General features: G+C 36.3%; 1 protein-coding gene across 2 annotated transcripts in view; it reads left to right on the top strand.

Annotated features, from left to right (window-relative positions):
* The first annotated feature begins 670 nt into the window (after positions 1-670).
* The window catches only part of LOC145680784 (uncharacterized), a 101,108-nt gene continuing 83,031 nt past the window's right edge, over positions 671-18,747 (top strand). For both annotated transcript variants that reach the window (XM_081751789.1, XM_081751788.1), the window contains exons 1-3: positions 671-879; positions 10,392-10,508; positions 15,726-16,227. In XM_081751789.1, the coding sequence (XP_081607915.1) occupies positions 10,412-10,508; positions 15,726-16,227 (599 nt within the window). In that variant the 5' untranslated portion in view covers positions 671-879; positions 10,392-10,411. The remainder of the gene's footprint in view (positions 880-10,391; positions 10,509-15,725; positions 16,228-18,747) is intronic.

Below are 18,747 nucleotides of genomic sequence, written 5' to 3'. Positions count from 1 at the left end.
AGAGATCTCGAGAACTATTCATTCGACGCTAATATCGGTCATTTTCGATTATTGCACAAGGCACCTTATTCCCCCAGAGATGCTAATGAGGGCCGTACTAGGACATACGGTATCGGGAGTATCAGCATTTACCCCACTCATCCCGAAAATTATAGATTCGACACTAATTTCGGTCATTTTCGTTTATTTTTAGAAATTCCCCTACCACTCTCCTAGATGTGCCCCCAAAGTATTCTTTTCCAGTCGTAGCGCCGGAAGAAGGCATTTCTACACCCAGATTGGTGTATACTTTTTGTGTTATCTTGGTATCATGAATAACCTCCCAACCGTCGTCGGTGTTGTTTTGAAACACTCTCTATACTGAAAACCCTCTACATTTCAGGTTATTTGTCTAAAAGGTAAGCAAGTATAATATGCTTTCGCATTTTTTTTAAACGATTGGTTCTTGCAGTTCCCACTCTATCAACTTGTTATTTTTAACTTAATTTTTAAAATACTTATTAAAATTTTACTCTCTTAAAAATATCGTTCGTTTTATTTCCTATTATATAACTTTAGCACTATTTATTTCCTTGTAATACGCACCTATAATGTTTGAACCAATTATGGATTTTCTAATTGATCATTTCCCAATTTTATCTAGCAACACTGATTATAAATAAGGAGGAAGTGACTGCGGTGAGGAGTTATTCATCACAAGAGATAACTTATGATAATAAAACTCAGCATTAAATGAATATTAATATGTAATGTAAGATAGAAAATTACTTATTTATGAGAATTTTAATATTGTTAACTCCAAATAAAAATTAAATAAAATATAGGCATTATAAAGAAGAATAGCGATTCGTGAGCAAGTTCTAACTTGCTTCGCAGATAGTAAGTATGCGAAGGTTTTCTTTAGATTTACTGTTGAGGCTAAATAAATATCCCCGTAATAATCTTTAATGAAATCAATAACAAAATAAAGCATTTTTCATATAAATAATCACACCTAGATGTTTTAATATAAATTACTGTGTGAGTTGCGGCATACGACAAACCAATAAAAGGTTTGCAATTTAATACCTGATTTACCGACCGTCTTTGTTCACTACGAAGCGTCTTTATTTAATTAGCTAGTACTAATATATTGTAGATTGCAATCCAATGTTCAAAGAGGTTCAGGAAATTATGCAATGTCTTTTCTGTACTAACTAATATTCAAGTTCCTGTACTAGAACTAATCGCCATGTGTTTATTGCAAGTTGTTTTGGGCCAATAAGCCCCTTGTACTTCAGGAAGCATAGTGCTGTATTGTTTCCTACATAAACTAGGCCTAACTCATTTCTTTGTTCTTTTTTGCCTTAGGAAAACTCAAGCGTGTTATTCTTAGATAGTGACCATAGGATGAATTTTCTGTAGCTATAGAAAGTTAAATACATGTACAGCACAACATTGTTTTATAGTTTTCCCTACATTGCATTACCTATGTATCATTTTATTTGCCTGGCCCATTAGGCAGTCGGTTAAATCTAAATAAATCTAATTAATTTTAAGTCGTAAGAAAGATAACAAAAGGAAGTGAATAAATTTCACTACTCAGCTGCAGAAGTAATTAATAAAAACGAAATCAATGACAAAATAAATACGGTATATTACTAATAGGAAATACATATGTAATTGTTTAGCAGACGGGGTCCAGAAGTACGTAAAAAATACAAAATTTACGTAAGAAATGGAAGATGCAAGTGCTTAGACCTAACATAACCTAACCAAATCTAAAATAACCTAAACTAAACAAACTTAAACTAATCTAATATTAATAGAAATAAGCGAAATTCTCTAACATTTTTGAAAATTATGCCAGACCCCTACGCTAATATAATCTAACATAAAGTAACCTAACCTAACCGGAAGTAATCTAAACTAACATAAACTAACCTAATGTGAACAGAAACTACCGAAATTATAACATTTTTTTTAGAAAACATAGCTGGACCCAAGGGCGCCGATTTCTCTGGAAATTTGGGGGGGGGAATTCAGATGCAGAAGGCATATATGAGGATTTTTAAGACAAATTGCATTCAAATTATGACAAATATTGTATATTCATAAATACAATGCCGGGGCTCACATGAGCTTTGGGGAGTCCGGGCCCCCTGGGATCGGCGCCCTTGGCTGGACTCCTGCTAAACATTGTCCAATACCTAATTACTACCATGACAAAAACCCAATATCATCAAGACTAATATAGAATTAAATTAAGTAAACACAAATGGATAAGTCTCCCCGACTTATTATGTGGATTTGAAGTTCTCATTAAAGCGAAAACGACAAACCAACAGACGAATTTAGAAAATTACACAATGCAAAACATCGTGACAGTTGCAGATCGTCGAATAGTATTCGGATAATAAAGTCGAGACACCTTAAACGAGCTAGATACGTTACTTGCGTGGGAAATACGCTCGTAGTACATACTAGTTCTATTAAGAAATTTGAAAGAAAGAGACATTTCGGTAGCCCAAGAATCAGGTAGAAAGATAATAGAAGAAATATCTTAGACTGCGTTGCCTCGTTACTTGAATCCTGTAGCTGTCATTTTTTTTTTTTTTAATCTTGAAACCCTACAATATTTCTCTATGTAAACATAGTCTCGAAAGGGACATACATTTTTTTTTTCATCTTGCAAGGAGTCCAACCATGTGCAGCTTTCTGGGTGGAGGGATAGCGCGCCAAAATACACGTTTTTAATGAGGATGTTCACTATTTGTCCACTAGAGTGCAGTGCTGCATGGGTGGAGATATATTTCTTGCTTTCTGAAAGTTGTAATATATAGAAAACATTAAATAGAAAGAGCGAGTTGCAAGATTTTTTATAATAGCTAAAAGATTCATGTAAAGTGACAACGCGGCCTTAGGGAGATGGTTGATACCAACCGAGACTGAATTGGCTCGGCACACTAAAGGTCTCAATAATAAGGTTTCTGTAGTGATGAACATGAGGATGGCTTCCGTCATAAAATTATTTTAGTTAGGAAGGATAACCAAAATAGTAAGGAATATATGAGTAAAAGTTAAAATTTCAGGTGTTTTTTTTTTTTAAATCAATATAAACTAATAAAAATAGTTTTACCAGTCATCAAAGGCAGATGTGAGCAATCTTACGATTATGTTCAGGAAGTTGATCATGTGTAGATACCTAGTATATAGATATTTATTAAAATTTAAGTCAGATATTTTAGACAAGATTTTAGCGAAAATAAGTGTTCACAATTCTGGAAGAAAGATGTGGAGAATATCGGAATCTGTGTAGTATTTCAACGATTAGTACTCTTGAATTTCAGATGGTATGGTAAGGGTCATGTATTATGTGATATATTCTTACAGAATGTCCTGTTTACCCACCAAGGACACCAGACTCAAGTTCCGGCGAGGTTCCCCAAATATAATAAAACCCGCGCCTCTCAAACCTTTATAACTGGGCAGTTATAAACTTGCAAAGTATTGCAAAGAGGTACAAGGTAAATCAATGAATAAGAATGAATGAAAGCAGGTAGAATGAGAAAAGTGGAAGGAAACGAAACAACCACGAAAAAATCCACGAACAGAATGTTCATCTACCAAAAGCCTACTTAACATGAGCTGGAAACGAACTAGGGATCCCACGCATCAGAGGTGAGTGCGCTAACACTGAACTATCCCGGCCCCAGATATGATTTAGAAACTGATTCGGGAAACGGAAGAACCACAAGAAAATCCACGCACACGATGTTCCTCTGCCAAAAGTCCGCTTAGCATAAGTTGGGACCGAACTAGGAACCTCACACGTAAAAGGTGAGTGCTCTACCATTGAACCATCGCGGCCTCAGATACAATTTTGAAACTGATTCATTGAAATTTATATAATGAAATCATCCGATCGGACTGATATAATCAATAATGAGTTTCCGACATACCATGCCAAAGTGCACCTCGTCCTTAGTCTTTTCGCAGCCCTTTCATATCTTACACTTTTAAGTTATCTTTTAGCCAATTCAAGGGAGATTAGCTCAACAGAATATTTAAATTGGAGACGCACAGTGCCGGATTTAGGGGTGACGCACCGGTGCACGTGAACCCCCTCACCTTCTTTACAAATATATATACTATCTAAAATCGGAAGCTAGCAGTGAAAATAGAAACACTTTCCGAAACTTTCTGCAGTCATGTTTCCATTTGAGGCTTTAAAGAAAGCAGAATTTTGCAAAAGCATTAGTTTAAGTCGATTTTCTGATGGTTGAAGGAAAGGATTCACCAAGGAAAGCAATATAACATTTCTCAAGTAGGGAAGAAAACAAAAGCCAAGAGAAGAGAACTCGAAAATGAAATGAAATCAAATGTTTGAGTTTTGCGTCCCACGTTTATGCGGGCTAGGCTAAGGGACGGTGATGATAAGAAATGAATGAATTGGTGGAATGCAGAAAGTGGAGAAAATGAGAGAACCTCAAGGAAACCCACCCACACGGTGTTTGTCCACCACAAAGTTCACTTGGCGCAAGCTGGGATCAAACCAGGGACCCCTAGCACCAGAGATGAACACTCTACCACTGAGTCACTACGGCCCAGAACTCGAGACCAGACACTGAGCATTGCCAGAGTAATTCCTCATTCACACCACATGCCAAGGGAAATTTAATTGGAAGAATTGGTAGTTATTGGTGCACCCCCCGTAAGAAAATCCTGGATCCGACCCTGGAGATACATATTAGAATTCCAGCCTGATATTACATTTTTATTCTTTTGATTCAATTGTGCTTATAACAATAGAGATTGTGGTAGAAAAATTTCGATTGAATCACGTATAAGAACAATGATCAGGGGTGTAGCCACGGGGTAAAGGCAAACAATGATCCTCCAAACGATACCTTGCCTTCACAAATTATAACCTGTTCCTATCCTTAAATGTGATTCGTCTCTTTTGTGTTTTGAATGTGTTTAATGCTTATTGTAAGTGAAAAATATTTATAATGGAAAATGAAAGATTCAAGATGAATTTTAAATCATTTCAGTATTGAAAATAATAAATCAACTGAACTTAATTATCCACTTGGACTTTTGTACTTGTATTATACAGTTTATTATCATCCGTCTAACTGGTTGTCTACAGTTGTGAATTTATAATTATACTATTGCTTAACAGTGATTGAGTTTTAACTATTTTTTTTCTTAAAGTAATTGCGATAAAAGTAAACGCAAACAAATGGACTTTCATAGGTAATTTTGTCTCCTTATGAAGAGTTTATTGGTATATTTCCTTGTACCTGCTATAATTTTACGCACTTTCAAGACCCATTAGAACAAAAACTACTGTGGTTCGTTATTTGTTTGACTTGTCACTAATTAAAATACCGGTAATCAATAATTATGAACATCAGTTTTCTTTTATTTCATTAACTGTTTGTATTTGCACACTTACTGTTTCACAACAACCATGTTTTTGTACGGCTGTTCAAAACTGCTTTCCATCATGAATTATGTATAAGATACAGCGATAGTGTAGGGTAGCATACGGAAAATAGAATAATGCAAGGGTAAGTCGTACAGAACGTACCTACGTATGTTTATTGCAGTATAATGAAAGTAGGTTAACATGCAAAGTATAACCCCTCGTGGTGGACCATCTGCAGCCACCTTCCTGGATTCTCTTCCAGTTTCTCGATTCCACGTCTTGGCCTTGGAAGCCATGAAATCAGTCACTGCAGCATTCATTCCTACTACTCGTAGTTGGTGAAGCATCGTGAAGTCCTCCATTAGCGGAAACAGGTAGTAATCCGAAGGGGCGAGGTCAGAACTAATATATTAGTTTGATGCCATCAATTTCCTGAATTTTTCTTGTGTTTTTTTCCAACCGAATATGGTTTTGCGTTATTCTGTTACAACAAGACGTACTTTCGGTTCACCAATGCTGGATACTTTTAGCGTAGGGCAGCATACATCCGCTCCAACTGTTCGGAATAATAAAGGTCGGCATTGATGGCATGATCTATAGGAACGAACTCAAAGTGAATTACCCTGTCGTAGTTCCGCCACATACAAAGCATGACTTTGTCCTCGAAACGGCCCTATTTGACGACTGGTTCTGAAAGTTTGTCCTCGCTCATGTACTGTTTTTGGCATTCGGATTTCGAAAAAAAAAAAAAACACCGTCACATATGACAATCCGTTTCAGAAAACACATACCAGGTGGATTTTGCAGCAGTTGTCGGCACACATTTATCCTCCTCTGGGTCTGAGCTGGAGTCAGCTCATGTAGCACAGTGCAGCAGCTCCTGATGGTTTTCCCGAGTTTATGAGTGATGCACTATAATGGACTGGATCATGCCGAGTTGGTTTTGACAATCATCTGCTGGTGGATGGGTGCATGGGACGACAATATGGGAGAACTTCGAGGAAACTCGCTAGAATAATGTCCAGTCAGAAGGGTGTGCTGGTGGATGGATTTTCCTCAATGGCGTGTCGTGTGCAAGGGCTCCGATTTCTCTGTAAATTTGGGGGGGGGTGCATTCAGATGCAGAAGGCATATATGAGGATTTTAAGACAAATTGCATTCAAATTATGCCAAATATTAAAAATACAATAAGGGGACCCACATCAGCTTTGGACGCCAGGATCGGCGCCCTTGGTCATGTGACCTCAGAATCCAAAACCTGAGGCGACCTTGGATGATCTACGACATTTTTACAACCTGCACTGGAATCTCTGGAACCAATGAATTGCTGTGCTTTGGTTTAATGCATCTTCTACTCGTGCATGAGGGATCCCAGACAGCAATTTAAACTTGCTGCAAGTTGCCACAAACTTGTTGTTGCAAGGTAAATTAGCTTGCCGCAAGCTATACTATGCAAGCCCAATTAGCTTGCTTTAAGCTTGTGGCAAGCTAGTTAGTTACATCTGGGCAAGGCTTGGGGCAAGCTTGTCTTCACAAGTTAAACACAATTCAAATTATCTTAAACGCAAGCCAAGTATTCTCATCAATGGCAAGCTTTATTAAGCTTATTGCAAGCGAAACACACGCCAAAGAAGTTATATGGAATCTTGCACTAAGCGAATTTAGATAAAACAGTATGAAATCAGTATAATTTAACCGTCTGACTAAATCTATGCTACAATATATTAGCTTGGTAAATTAGCTTGCCGCAAGCTATACTATGCAAGCCCAATTAGCTTGCTTTAAGCTTGTGGCAAGCTAGTTAGTTACATCTGGGCAAGGCTTGGGGCAAGCTTGTCTTCACAAGTTAAACACAATTCAAATTATCTTAAACGCAAGCCAAGTATAAGCGTATTCTCATCAATGGCAAGCTTTATTAAGCTTATTGCAAGCGAAACACACGCCAAAGAAGTTATATGGAATCTTGCACTAAGCGAATTTAGATAAAACAGTATGAAATCAATATAATTTAACCGTCTGACTAAATCTATGCTACAATATATTGTCCCCTCACCTCCCCAATTATTGAAGCATATGCACAACCATGAAAACACCCAAGTCTCCCATCCGCTTCTGCCAAACATCAAAATAAGCATAATTGTTACGGTTTAGTTGTGACACGCAACGCGCCGTTACTTCTTACAAATATCTAACATGTTGCTATGTTAGCGGCGAGTACTTGAAATTTCTACCTTTTTATATAAAAACGAAGAAAAATGTTTATACTTTAAACACAGCGTTCAGATAAAGTTTATAGTAAACTGTAAGTTAAACTTGAAGTTTATATTAAAATATCTGCAACAGTTCTGTATTCTTTCGCAAAATAAGTAGGCTCAAATCTGCTGCCATCTATGTTCACATTTATGCTTTATACGTAAATACTACAATTCGTTATGCCTCATAGTTACCGAAATATGAGGAAATAAAGAGCGATATTATAGGTACGTGGGACTAGAGTACTAGAGTGCTAGACGGAACAATTAAAAAAAATAATTAAGTTTGTCCTTTATTCAAGCTGAATGCTAACAAGACACTAACAACGCGAACACTACCTTATCGCCGCAAGTAAGGAGGTCAGCGTCACGTGGATTTTGAGAACAACTGAAAATCGAACGCGCGCTGGGTTTTTACTTCAATCTAAAGAAAAGCGTCTCGCAAGCGAAGCGTGGGTTGCCCGCACTACGGCTTGCGCTAAGCAGAAATAAGCTTTTGTGTATAAGTCAAAGCGAAATAAAATCAAATAAAAGCGATAGGCAAGCTTGCGGCAAGCAAACATGCTGTCTGGGATGTTTGGGTTGCTGCCGCAGCGCTATGCCCGAGTTCGAGCTCATACAGTAACAGTTCAGACGTTGTTTAACACTCATTGTCAAAGGCACTAGAAACTGACTGAAGATACTGACGGGAGTGACGACCTCTGTGCTAAATAAAAAGCTTGCCATATTACCTCTTGGACCAGTTTGACCTTGTACTTACGGTCGATTACGGCATATACAGGTACCTGCTTTTTGGCTTGTGAAAATATTGCAAGACATGATTCTTCTTTGTAATAATAATATTTTTGCCTTCCTCTATTATATCCTGAAAAATGACTTTGGTTTGCTTATAATGAGTGAAAGCCTGCCTCTCCTGAAAAAGTCATGATCCCTAAAACATCTTGCTGACTACAACAGTAGTAACGACCCATATTCATCTATAGTAGCTTCTATTGCAACGACAATAATATTCATGCACTTTCATTTAAATAAAATGAAATAAAATTTACAAAGAAAATATACCGATGTGTATTTCATGCTTATATTTAGCCGAAGAGTTCCTCAATTCTCAATACTAATTCCAAGGATCGTTCGTCTCCATCCCTGCTGCTAATAATATAAAGCTTCTGGCAATTGAGATAATAAAATATTCGTAAGGTAGAAACACATCAAACAATTATACTAGACCTATTAGAACGTGTAAATTCTTTTTACTAAATTTCTTGTGAAAGTAATAATCTAAGTTATTACAGCGGCTTTTTAAATAAATTTAAAACCAAGGATTCACATAAACCATTCCTGCCAAAAGTTTCAGAATGGTTTACACAATTTTCAAAAAGTGCGAAATGTCCCTTTCTTTCTTAAATTCGCTACTATTTTTTAGACATTGCTAAAACGAAGAATATTTTGATCAATATGCAGATATGCTTCTACCAACCCATTCCGCTTGCTATGAATATGAGGGATTTGTTTCTCTAGCTTCTCTAAGCTTACTCTAACTGAAATACAAGCAATAACACTGTTCGACCCGTGTTTTATAACAGGTACATCAGCAGCTATCTTTAAATAATTTTAGAGTGGTGAACTCGTAAATGACACTGAAAAAGCGAGATTGGTTCTTGTTTTTAAAGTTACAGGGGGAAAAAAACCTAGAGTAATGGAAAATTAATGTATTTTCGCGATTTTCATGACAGAATTACCAGTATGTTCACAAATCGCGCACAGTTTCCATAAATATATATGTTAGAACATTTGCACTGTTTTCATGCATTAAGTTTATGCTATTTCATTCGAAGGGAATAGAGAAAATTTTCGAAAATAAGAAAAAAAGAAATGTTTCTAAATTCATTAAGAAATGTGCAAATTTTTACAATTTTCACGCTGGCCGTTTCAAAACTTAAAGAAATCTCCCATTTTGGATCCTCACTATTTACTCGCTTCAGTAGGTACCTCCTTCCTACCCCGTCTGAATACTACCAACGTTCACCTAATACACCACTAACAACGTTGAGACACTACACGCGTGTCTTCAATGTTACCATCTCACACATCTTACGTATTGCAAACTACTAGTGTTCCATTATTTTGTTAACCATCTGTATCAATTGAATAAGCGTGGAAGAATTGGTGGAATGAGAATGTGGGAGAATCCCGACGAAACTCAAAATAATGTTCAGTCATATCCTGGGATCACACTACCTTAGAGCAACCGTGCATTCTATCTAAAAAAAAAAACAACGTTTACATTTTCTGACTTTTGGTTATATACATTAATTGTAAATTCGTTGAATTTACACTTCTCCATATTTTCTATGTTTACAATATCAATTTAAAGTTGTAGTTGTTATTGTATTGCAGTTGTTACTTTCTGCACACTATCAAATGCATTGTACAACTGTTTAGAACGCGCTAATTATTCATATTACGATTCCAGTTACATATAGGCGCCATGAAAAGTTTTTTTTTCCCTCAAAAATAGCAATATCTACTTTGATGAACATCATAATTTTTGGTAGGCTCCTGTGTATTGCTTTGTTATTTAAACAAAATAAATATGGGATGCTAAAAGTAGAATTCAGTTTTAAGCGAATTTAATTTTAAAATAAGTAAAATCTGTTAAGCGTGTACAGAAATATTCTCAGGCGTTTCAAGAGAAAGTAATATGAAAATATTTTATTAATTTACAGGTGCTAGAAATACGTTAGCAATGGAACATCGCGTTCGACCAGAGATGATGCCACGTCCTTTACCAGTCCGTACGCCACAGCGACAAGAGGATGCTGTGCATAACCAGCAACTTCGCCGTATGTGTTGAATATTATTTACTCTGTTTATTTTTAAGGTAACGGATTCTAAACTTGATGTTTCCTCATTTTAGAGGAATAATTTCATTTAACAAATACAGTGTTCAGAGTATTATCAATATTTAATGAGACAGAAAGTTGGATTTGTATGAATACAATTGGAATATACTTCACTTCACTTTTACAATATGTAATGATGGTAAAATGGCAAAGTTTTTTGCAGTGTTGAGAAGTAACGTAACGCAAGTAACGCGTTACTTGTAACGCGTTACTTTTTAAGTAACGTTTCCTAGTAACGCGTTACATTTTTTCCAAAGTAACTGTAACGGTAACGCGTTACAAATTTTTAAGTAACGTACCTAGTTCGCGTTACTTTTTTCGCGTTACATTTCGGATGAGTAACTACAATATATCTATATTATTTTTCGGAAACAAACGTTTCTTTCCTGCAAGTGAATTTCTCGGAATGGAGCAATGGAGAATGAACGATGTCACTGACCGACAGTCAGTCACCAGCACTCAAAGAATCAGATAAGATCATAGTAACACTTGCTGTTTTTGGAAGATGAGGAGAGCCTCAGGGAAATCACGTGTACTGATTGCAAGCACCTGGAAAGTTTTGTCATAGATTTTGACAGCTCCAATCCATTCAGTGAGTGAACTACGAGTGCAATTGTACCGATAGTCTATTTTACTTTGATTGGTGTTGTTTTTATAAAGATGGAGAACGAAAATATTTTACCGTTCGAACATTTGAAAGATACTTCTTCTTAAAAGCTCAAGATGATGGTGGACAGAATTTAAAAGTAAAGTGGTGTCCCGGCGGGAAATTTTGTCAACGATTAGGGTGCCATAATTTAACGATAGAGAGTAAGGGGTTAATATGAATAAACTGTGTTCTGATGAGCAGGCTTACTTTATTACTAGAAAATAGTTTCTTGATGGTTTGTAATATTGGAGTTCTTTCAGATCAGTTTGCGGATCCTAGAGTCCCGTAAATTATAGAGTTTGGAACAACTAGCTTTAAAAAGCATGTATCGATTTTAGAATTACTTGCAAGTTTTGATTCACCTTCAGTTAATATGTTCTCATTTTATTAGTTGTAGTGTAAGGTTTTTCAATATTCTGTATTTTCAATATTACATAACAACATTGTTATTATTATATAATTAGTTTAGCAAAAGAATAATAAGCATTTTTTCTAACGCATATTGATGGGCAAGAGTCGAGCTAAAACTCAACTCAGATTCAAGTCGAACTGTTTTTGGCGTCTAGTTTCGAGTCGAGTTGAGTTTGATAAATGGTTCAGTCGTTTTAAGTCGTTTTGAAATCATGGCCTGATTATACTGGAAAGCGAAAGCCATGAGAAATGTAAGCTAAGTAGTAATATGGAATACTTTTAGTGTTGCTCACTAGGGGGGGGGACACTGCTCGCATCTCTTCTCGTCTCAATATTGAGACCACAAGAAATTATTTTATAACAAGCTCACCTCGGCTCGGCTCAACTGAGCCGATAGCTCGAGCCGGCTTGCTTGGGGTGAACCATCGGCTCGAGCTGGCTTGCTTGGGATGAGCCATTTGCTCGATTCGGCTCATCTGGGCCGAAGGCTCTAGCCGACTCGGTTGGGTGAGCTGTTGACTCGGCTCACTTTTCGGTTCGGGTCGATAGTGAATGAGCTGTGAGCCGAGCTGCTCAAGTCGTTGACAATTCTAAACCTGGGCCGAGCAGTTTTGAAGATATTTGGCCACTGCCCTATAACTTTTAACAATGTTTGGCTCGAGCCCGAATTCTCAATCTAGACCCTTAACCCAAATTCAGAAGCTCGTGAACAATGTCCTTGACACCTAGACTTCACGACTATCAAGGTTGGCAATCAAATAGCTTTTTAGTATCCAAATACAAACCGCCTACCTTTCATGTTTAAACACATTGTTGTTATAATTAATAATAATAATAATAATAATAATAATAAAAGTTGTAATAGTAGTACTAGTATCATTGATAACCTATATTGTCTATGCAAGATACTTGAAGACAGTACTCGAAACTACACACCAGATTTGGTTCGATCCCACTTGAAACTCGACCCAAATTCGAGTCGAGTTGGAGGAAATTTTTCGAGCCGAGTTCTCGAGTCGAGCTCAAAGGTGTCTGTTTCTAGTCGAATCGAGTTTCAAAGAAAACTCGCCCATTCTAGAGTGACCAGATTCTAACAACGAAAAGTAGGACACAAGTATAATAGTATATGGTAGTTTACTGCGTCGGCAATACGCATACTCTTATTTCATTTAATGTTAACCTTAAGTTAATCAACATTAAAAAAAAAGAAGAAGAAGAAGAAGAAGAAGAAGAAGAAGCACTGAACTAAAGTATTCCAGGAACAGTGTTGAATTCAGACATTTTCACCCGGGGGGAATATGAAATCCTCGTAGGGAGGGGAGTTTGGGTGAAGTAATTTCCACATTTTGTGATTGAAATTTTGAGAGTTTCTCCGGGGGGAATAAATTTTCTTCGGGGGAGAGATTCCCCCCGGGCTACCCCCTGAATTCATCCCTGTCCAGGAATTCAACACAACTCCAAATGCTTTGATGAATGACAAAATGGTTTATTTTTATGAACATACAGTGAAACTTCGTGTTGGGCTAAAAAAAAAAATGATTTTCGAAGCGTGGTATTATTTTAAGAAATGAGAGAAAATTTAGACCGGCACAAGGGAACTTCTACAGGTACTTAACTTGATCATCACTAACATAAGTTGAAAAATAAACTTTTCCTACCTTACCGATATCTCAACAAGCCCTTCTCAGTAAAAGCAATGTATTGTAAAAAAAAAAAAAATGGTTTGTTGATTGTTCTCCATCCCTAGACTTTTGAGGAGTGTTAAAAAACACAGCGGTTCATCATTCAGGAAGAGTTCATTTGATTCAAAATGTGAATAAAGAATGAAACATTAAGATATTGCAAATAAATTAACTCTGGACCTGGACATTTCGCAGAACATTTAAAAGCATAATATTTCTCGATTTTCTAGGCGTCTTCGCAACACGCAGGACAGCGCTTTGAAAAACAGTACTGTACTGCGAAAATCAGTACGTCTGATCGCCGTAGCCCATCTCTATGAGTAACGTAGTACGGCATTTTAGTCAATGATACAAATATTCATATAGCTGTCAAGTAAAAATTTACATAAAGCAATTCAGAACGTGCACTAATAATAATAATAATAATAATAATAATAATAATAATAATAATAATAATAATAATAATAATAATAATAATAATAATAATAATAATAAAATAGCGGTAGTAATAGTAGTACGGAAAATTGAAGTAATAAGATTTTTTCACATACTCAAAATTTCGGACCTAAAAGTAACGCGTTAGTAACGCGTTACTTTTGAAGTAAAGTAACAGTTACTTTTTTGGGGCAAGTAACGCGTTAGTAACGCGTTACATTTTAAGAGAAAGTAAAGTAACTTGTAACGCGTTACATTTTTACAAGTAACTTACCCAACACTGGTTTTTTGAGTTGAAAACATAATTGTGCGTTATTTTCAAACATTTTAATATTTTAATATTACCAGGCTAAAGAAATAACAATAATAAAAGGTAGTGATCATCAAGGGTGCCAATTTCTCTGTAAATTGGGGGAGGAGCATTCAGATGCAGAAGGTATATATATATGAAGACTTTAAGACAAATTGCACTCCAATTATGCCAAATATTATATATTCATAAATACAATAGGGGGCCCACATGAGCTTCAGGGATCCCGGGCACCATCGGCCCCCCAGGATCTGCGCCCTTGGTGATCATATTTAATTACCGCTATAGTTATATACTAACAGTAAGCTCTATAGAGAAAGCTAGCAAGAACTTCTTCTTCTCAGGTCAACAATATTTCGATTGGTTTGACGCAGCTTTCCACTTTTCCCTGTCTTGAGCCAAACTTTCCATTTCCATGTAGTTTTTCTTCCCTACATCTTGTATTATTTGATCCGTATATTTGAATCGTGCCCTTTCTATAGATATTATTCCTTCTGTATAAGGTGATTCCTCCATGTCCCATAATGTGCCCAATCATCCTATCTCTTCTTTTGGAAATATTCTTCACCTTCAGTATACTCCTTTCCTCCTACCATTTCCATTTTCATTTTTTCATTTTATAACTTATGCATCCATCTAATTTTCAGCATCTTTCTATAGCACCACATTTCGAAGGCTTCCATTCTAAGTTTCTCCTCTTTTCCTAGAGGGCATGCCTCATATTCATATAACACCACACTCGATACATATGCTTTCATAACCCCTTTCTTGAGATTTATATTGATGTTTCCAGTTAGAAGCTTTTGTTTCTCTTCGAACTCTTCTTCGCCTGAGCTGTTCTGAATTGTACATTTTGTCGCACCTATTATCGGTTATTTTGCTTCCTAAGTAATAAAATTCTTGCGCCGTTTCTACCAACTATTTTGATCACCTTGTTGTTCCTTTTCTTGGAAGTTTCATAACTTTTGTTTCACTCTTGTTCATTTTCATATTGAATTTGCTACATTCCATGTAGAAATATTTCTTACTGTCTGCTAATAACATGATATCGTCCGCAAAATCTAAGTATGTGAATTTTCCGTTCCCGGACATTTATTCCTGAACTGTGAGTGTCCTTGCTTTCTTTTCTTGCTAAGCGAAACTTACGGAGTAGATATTACGAGTAAATGTATTTTTAGATAAAAAAAAAAAAAAAAAAAAAACAGTAGAGAAAGTGATGAAGTGTACTTGAATTACGTGCTTGAAATATCAGTACAGAGACATAAAAGAAAAAAGTAACATATACTATAGTAAGATTTCTATGAATGTACCAAAATTACAATTGTTTTAAAACTAATTATAGATTTCTAAGCATAAGAATGTACAGTCTACATCAACACACATCTCATAGAGAATTGGGTTAGTTCATATATTCTATAATCTATGACACATATTTTCTTTTATCAGTTATAATTCTGTTTATTAGAATAATAATATCAAAGTTAGTTCATTTACTCAAAAGTTACTAGGGAAAATATGAACAATATACTTTTAATTAAGTGACTGTATAAAGCTTCAAATAACTATATAAGCATGTATATAAGTCGCAAGTTTAAAAATCTGTTTATTTATTAATGTTTTTGTATTGTTTAGACAGTAATTCATTATTTATTTTCTTTCTGTAAATTTAGAAGCATATCACATTAATCGTCAACATCAGAAAGTAAGTTACCATGAAGTGCAGCAACCAATTGATCACCAGGATGTCCAACAACAAATGCAGCTTCCACAAGCTGGTCCTAGTAGTCAGAAAAATCAGGCTGTTCACCAAAGACAAGCACCTATTCAGCCTACTAAACAACAACAAAGCAAACAATTATCGAGTTCGCAGCAAGAGAAACAAAAGCAACAACAGCCTACCCAACAGAAGCAAAGCCAAGGATCAATACCCAATCAGCAGCAGAATGAATCGCTTACAAAGTTGCACTCTCGATTAAATTCTGAAGCTCAACGCCTGTTAAAATGGAAAGTATCTATGGAGGTGCAACTTACGGAAAGGGAAAAGAAACTTCAAGACACAACGGAACTAGTAGAACGACAAAGAAAAAACCTTTTGGACCTTCAGATGCAGAGTGAAGAACTGAGTGTAGGACTTCAAAATGAACTTCAGAAAAGAGAGGAAACCGCTGCAAAGTAAGTAAATTAACAGACACCATGGTGTTTATTTTATATGTGTGCAACATACCAGAAAACTCTTTGTATAAAATGGTTGAAGTTTTCAAATTGAAAATTCTTTCCATTATTTCGGTAAGATATGTGTACCAATAATCGACACATTAAGAATTTTTTGGTGCATTTTACCAAGTAACTTCGTTAGTTTATATCAGAGTAGTATGAAAGTTTGCTCGTTTGATAGTCCGTTTCTTTCTTTATAGGATTCCTGAGCGAAGTTAGCTTTGAATTAACTGGAAACTGGATATTATTTTATTTTCGTAAGGTCTGCAAGTGCACCAGTAATGAATACTCTAGGAATTGAAGTTTACCAATAACAGTCTTCCTTTGTGCCAGTGATGGGCACTTGCCTTTGGCGAGGAAAAGTACAATAACTATAGAAAACGAACTTATCATAGTTTATTAACAAACAAAAAAATCATCGTGATGTACACTTAATTAATTAAGAAAAACACATTAAAGTTCAACAAAATTATGTTATGACATCACATTGAACAAATTACATCCGAATAATAAAACAAGAGGTATTTAAAAAAAAATAGATGTAGATGAAATACAAATCAATAGCTGCTTTGGTATAAAAACTCCGACGTTGCTATTGATATTAGAAGCTGTATTTCTTTTCCCTGTCTCTCTTCTCATTGTATTTCCTACCATTTTTGGATATAATGGCGCTAGTAACACTTCTGTGGCCATCCTCTTTTCTTTATCTTCCTTGGCTATTGCCACATTGAAGCTCATTTAAACGAAGTTTTTTTTTTCTGGTATCAGACGAAGAGAACTGATTGCGTGGTTTTCAACCTTTAAGTTTTACATCCACGATTCACGGTTATGGCTTGTATACTAAAGGAGACGCGTGATAAATGAAAGTAAATTAATATGATCCAATTGGTGGAATGAGAATGTGCAAGGAAATGGGGAAACTCCCGAGAAAACCCATGGACACGATGGTATCCAACACAAAATCACTTAGTCTGGCATCGCACCAAAGACGAACGCTTTACCACGAACCCCTTTGGGTGATTCTCAGTTAAATAGCTTGGTTGGACTAACATTTCTTCGCTTGAAATACCAGGTGCCTCACAATTTTCCTGTTTCTGTCGAAAGTTTCCGCTTCTTTCGGGTTTCAGAGATTCGGTATTAAAAGTAAAGATTGCAAAGAAGGATATGGTAGATCCGTACTATCCACGTTATTAGATCCTTTGTTTCCAAGAGCAGCCAAACCATTTTTCAATTTCTCCAGACTTCAAATAGTGGCTGATTTCCAGGTTTCAAATAGTAACCATTTCAAGTCCCTGGACTTCGGAAAGACCGGCCTTCCTTCACCGTTGAAATCATCCAAAACTTACAGCGAGTCACTAGCTGTTGACATGAAGTGACCATTACTGATGCACTGAGAAATAGATCGATGTACCAATAATGGTCATACCCAATGTATACCCATACAAACAAAAAATACAAACAAAAATAGAAGCTCTTGCTGTTAGACACAACTGGGAGTATGAGCATTTCACTCCGCTTGATACATGCCTGTGCTCCCTTTAAGTGGCAACTGCCGAACGCTCGACGCTCAGCGAGCTCTAGTTCACTAGACTAGCGCTAGTGGAGGATGTAGACTGTAGATCACTGTTTATCTGAATGCTTTGTGTAATTCCATTCTCTTATTAATTGACAAAAAAAAAAAAAAAAATCTAAGTGTCCATTACTGGTAGGTATACTTACCATAAATATTTTTAAACCGTAAGACCTTGTACACTTTGTTACTCACATAAATAAATTACTAACATGTATGTATCCCATACGATCAGAATGTAACTGATCACATGTAACATGTAACACATGTAACTGATCACTGGAATCCAATTATGTATGAGTAAAATCAATTCATGAAATAAAATTTCAAGTTTTACGTCCTACGAGTATGCACTGAGGCTAAGGAAAACGGTGATGATGATAATCAGTGGAAAATGGTGGAATGGAGAAAGTGGGAGGAAACGGAAGAACCCCCGAGAAAACACAAGCACGCAGTGTTTGTCCACTCGAAGCCTACTTGGCGTGAGCTAGGGTCAAACCAGGGATTTCACGCACCAGAAGTGAACGCTCTACGACCGAGTCACCGCGGCCACAAATCTAATTTTTGTTGAAAAACAAATACGAATAATGTATTTGCTGTGTAATTTAATAATTTGTTTTGTTTGGACATTCAAGCAGTTTATTCAGTGCAAAAATAAATGCAGTGCTACCAGATTTCACCATACTGTGACAAGAAATATCAAAGTGCATCTGCAGTACGACAGACGTTCAGCCGATAATCAGTTTCACGCCAGACCCTGTCGAGCATGTCTGGTGTAACAGTGCCAATTGCCTCGTCAATTGATGCTTTCAGGTGGTTAGCATTATCGATTTTAACACGGTATTCGATAAAACCTCACAAGAAAAATCCGATGGTGTGAGGTCGGGCCTTCTTGGAGGCATACTGAT

The sequence above is a fragment of the Thermobia domestica genome, chromosome 3 (assembly GCF_964235325.1).
Source record: "Thermobia domestica chromosome 3, izTheDome1.hap1.1, whole genome shotgun sequence".
Lineage (NCBI taxonomy): Eukaryota > Metazoa > Arthropoda > Insecta > Zygentoma > Lepismatidae > Thermobia > Thermobia domestica.
This window is presented reverse-complemented; position numbering and strand designations above follow the sequence as displayed.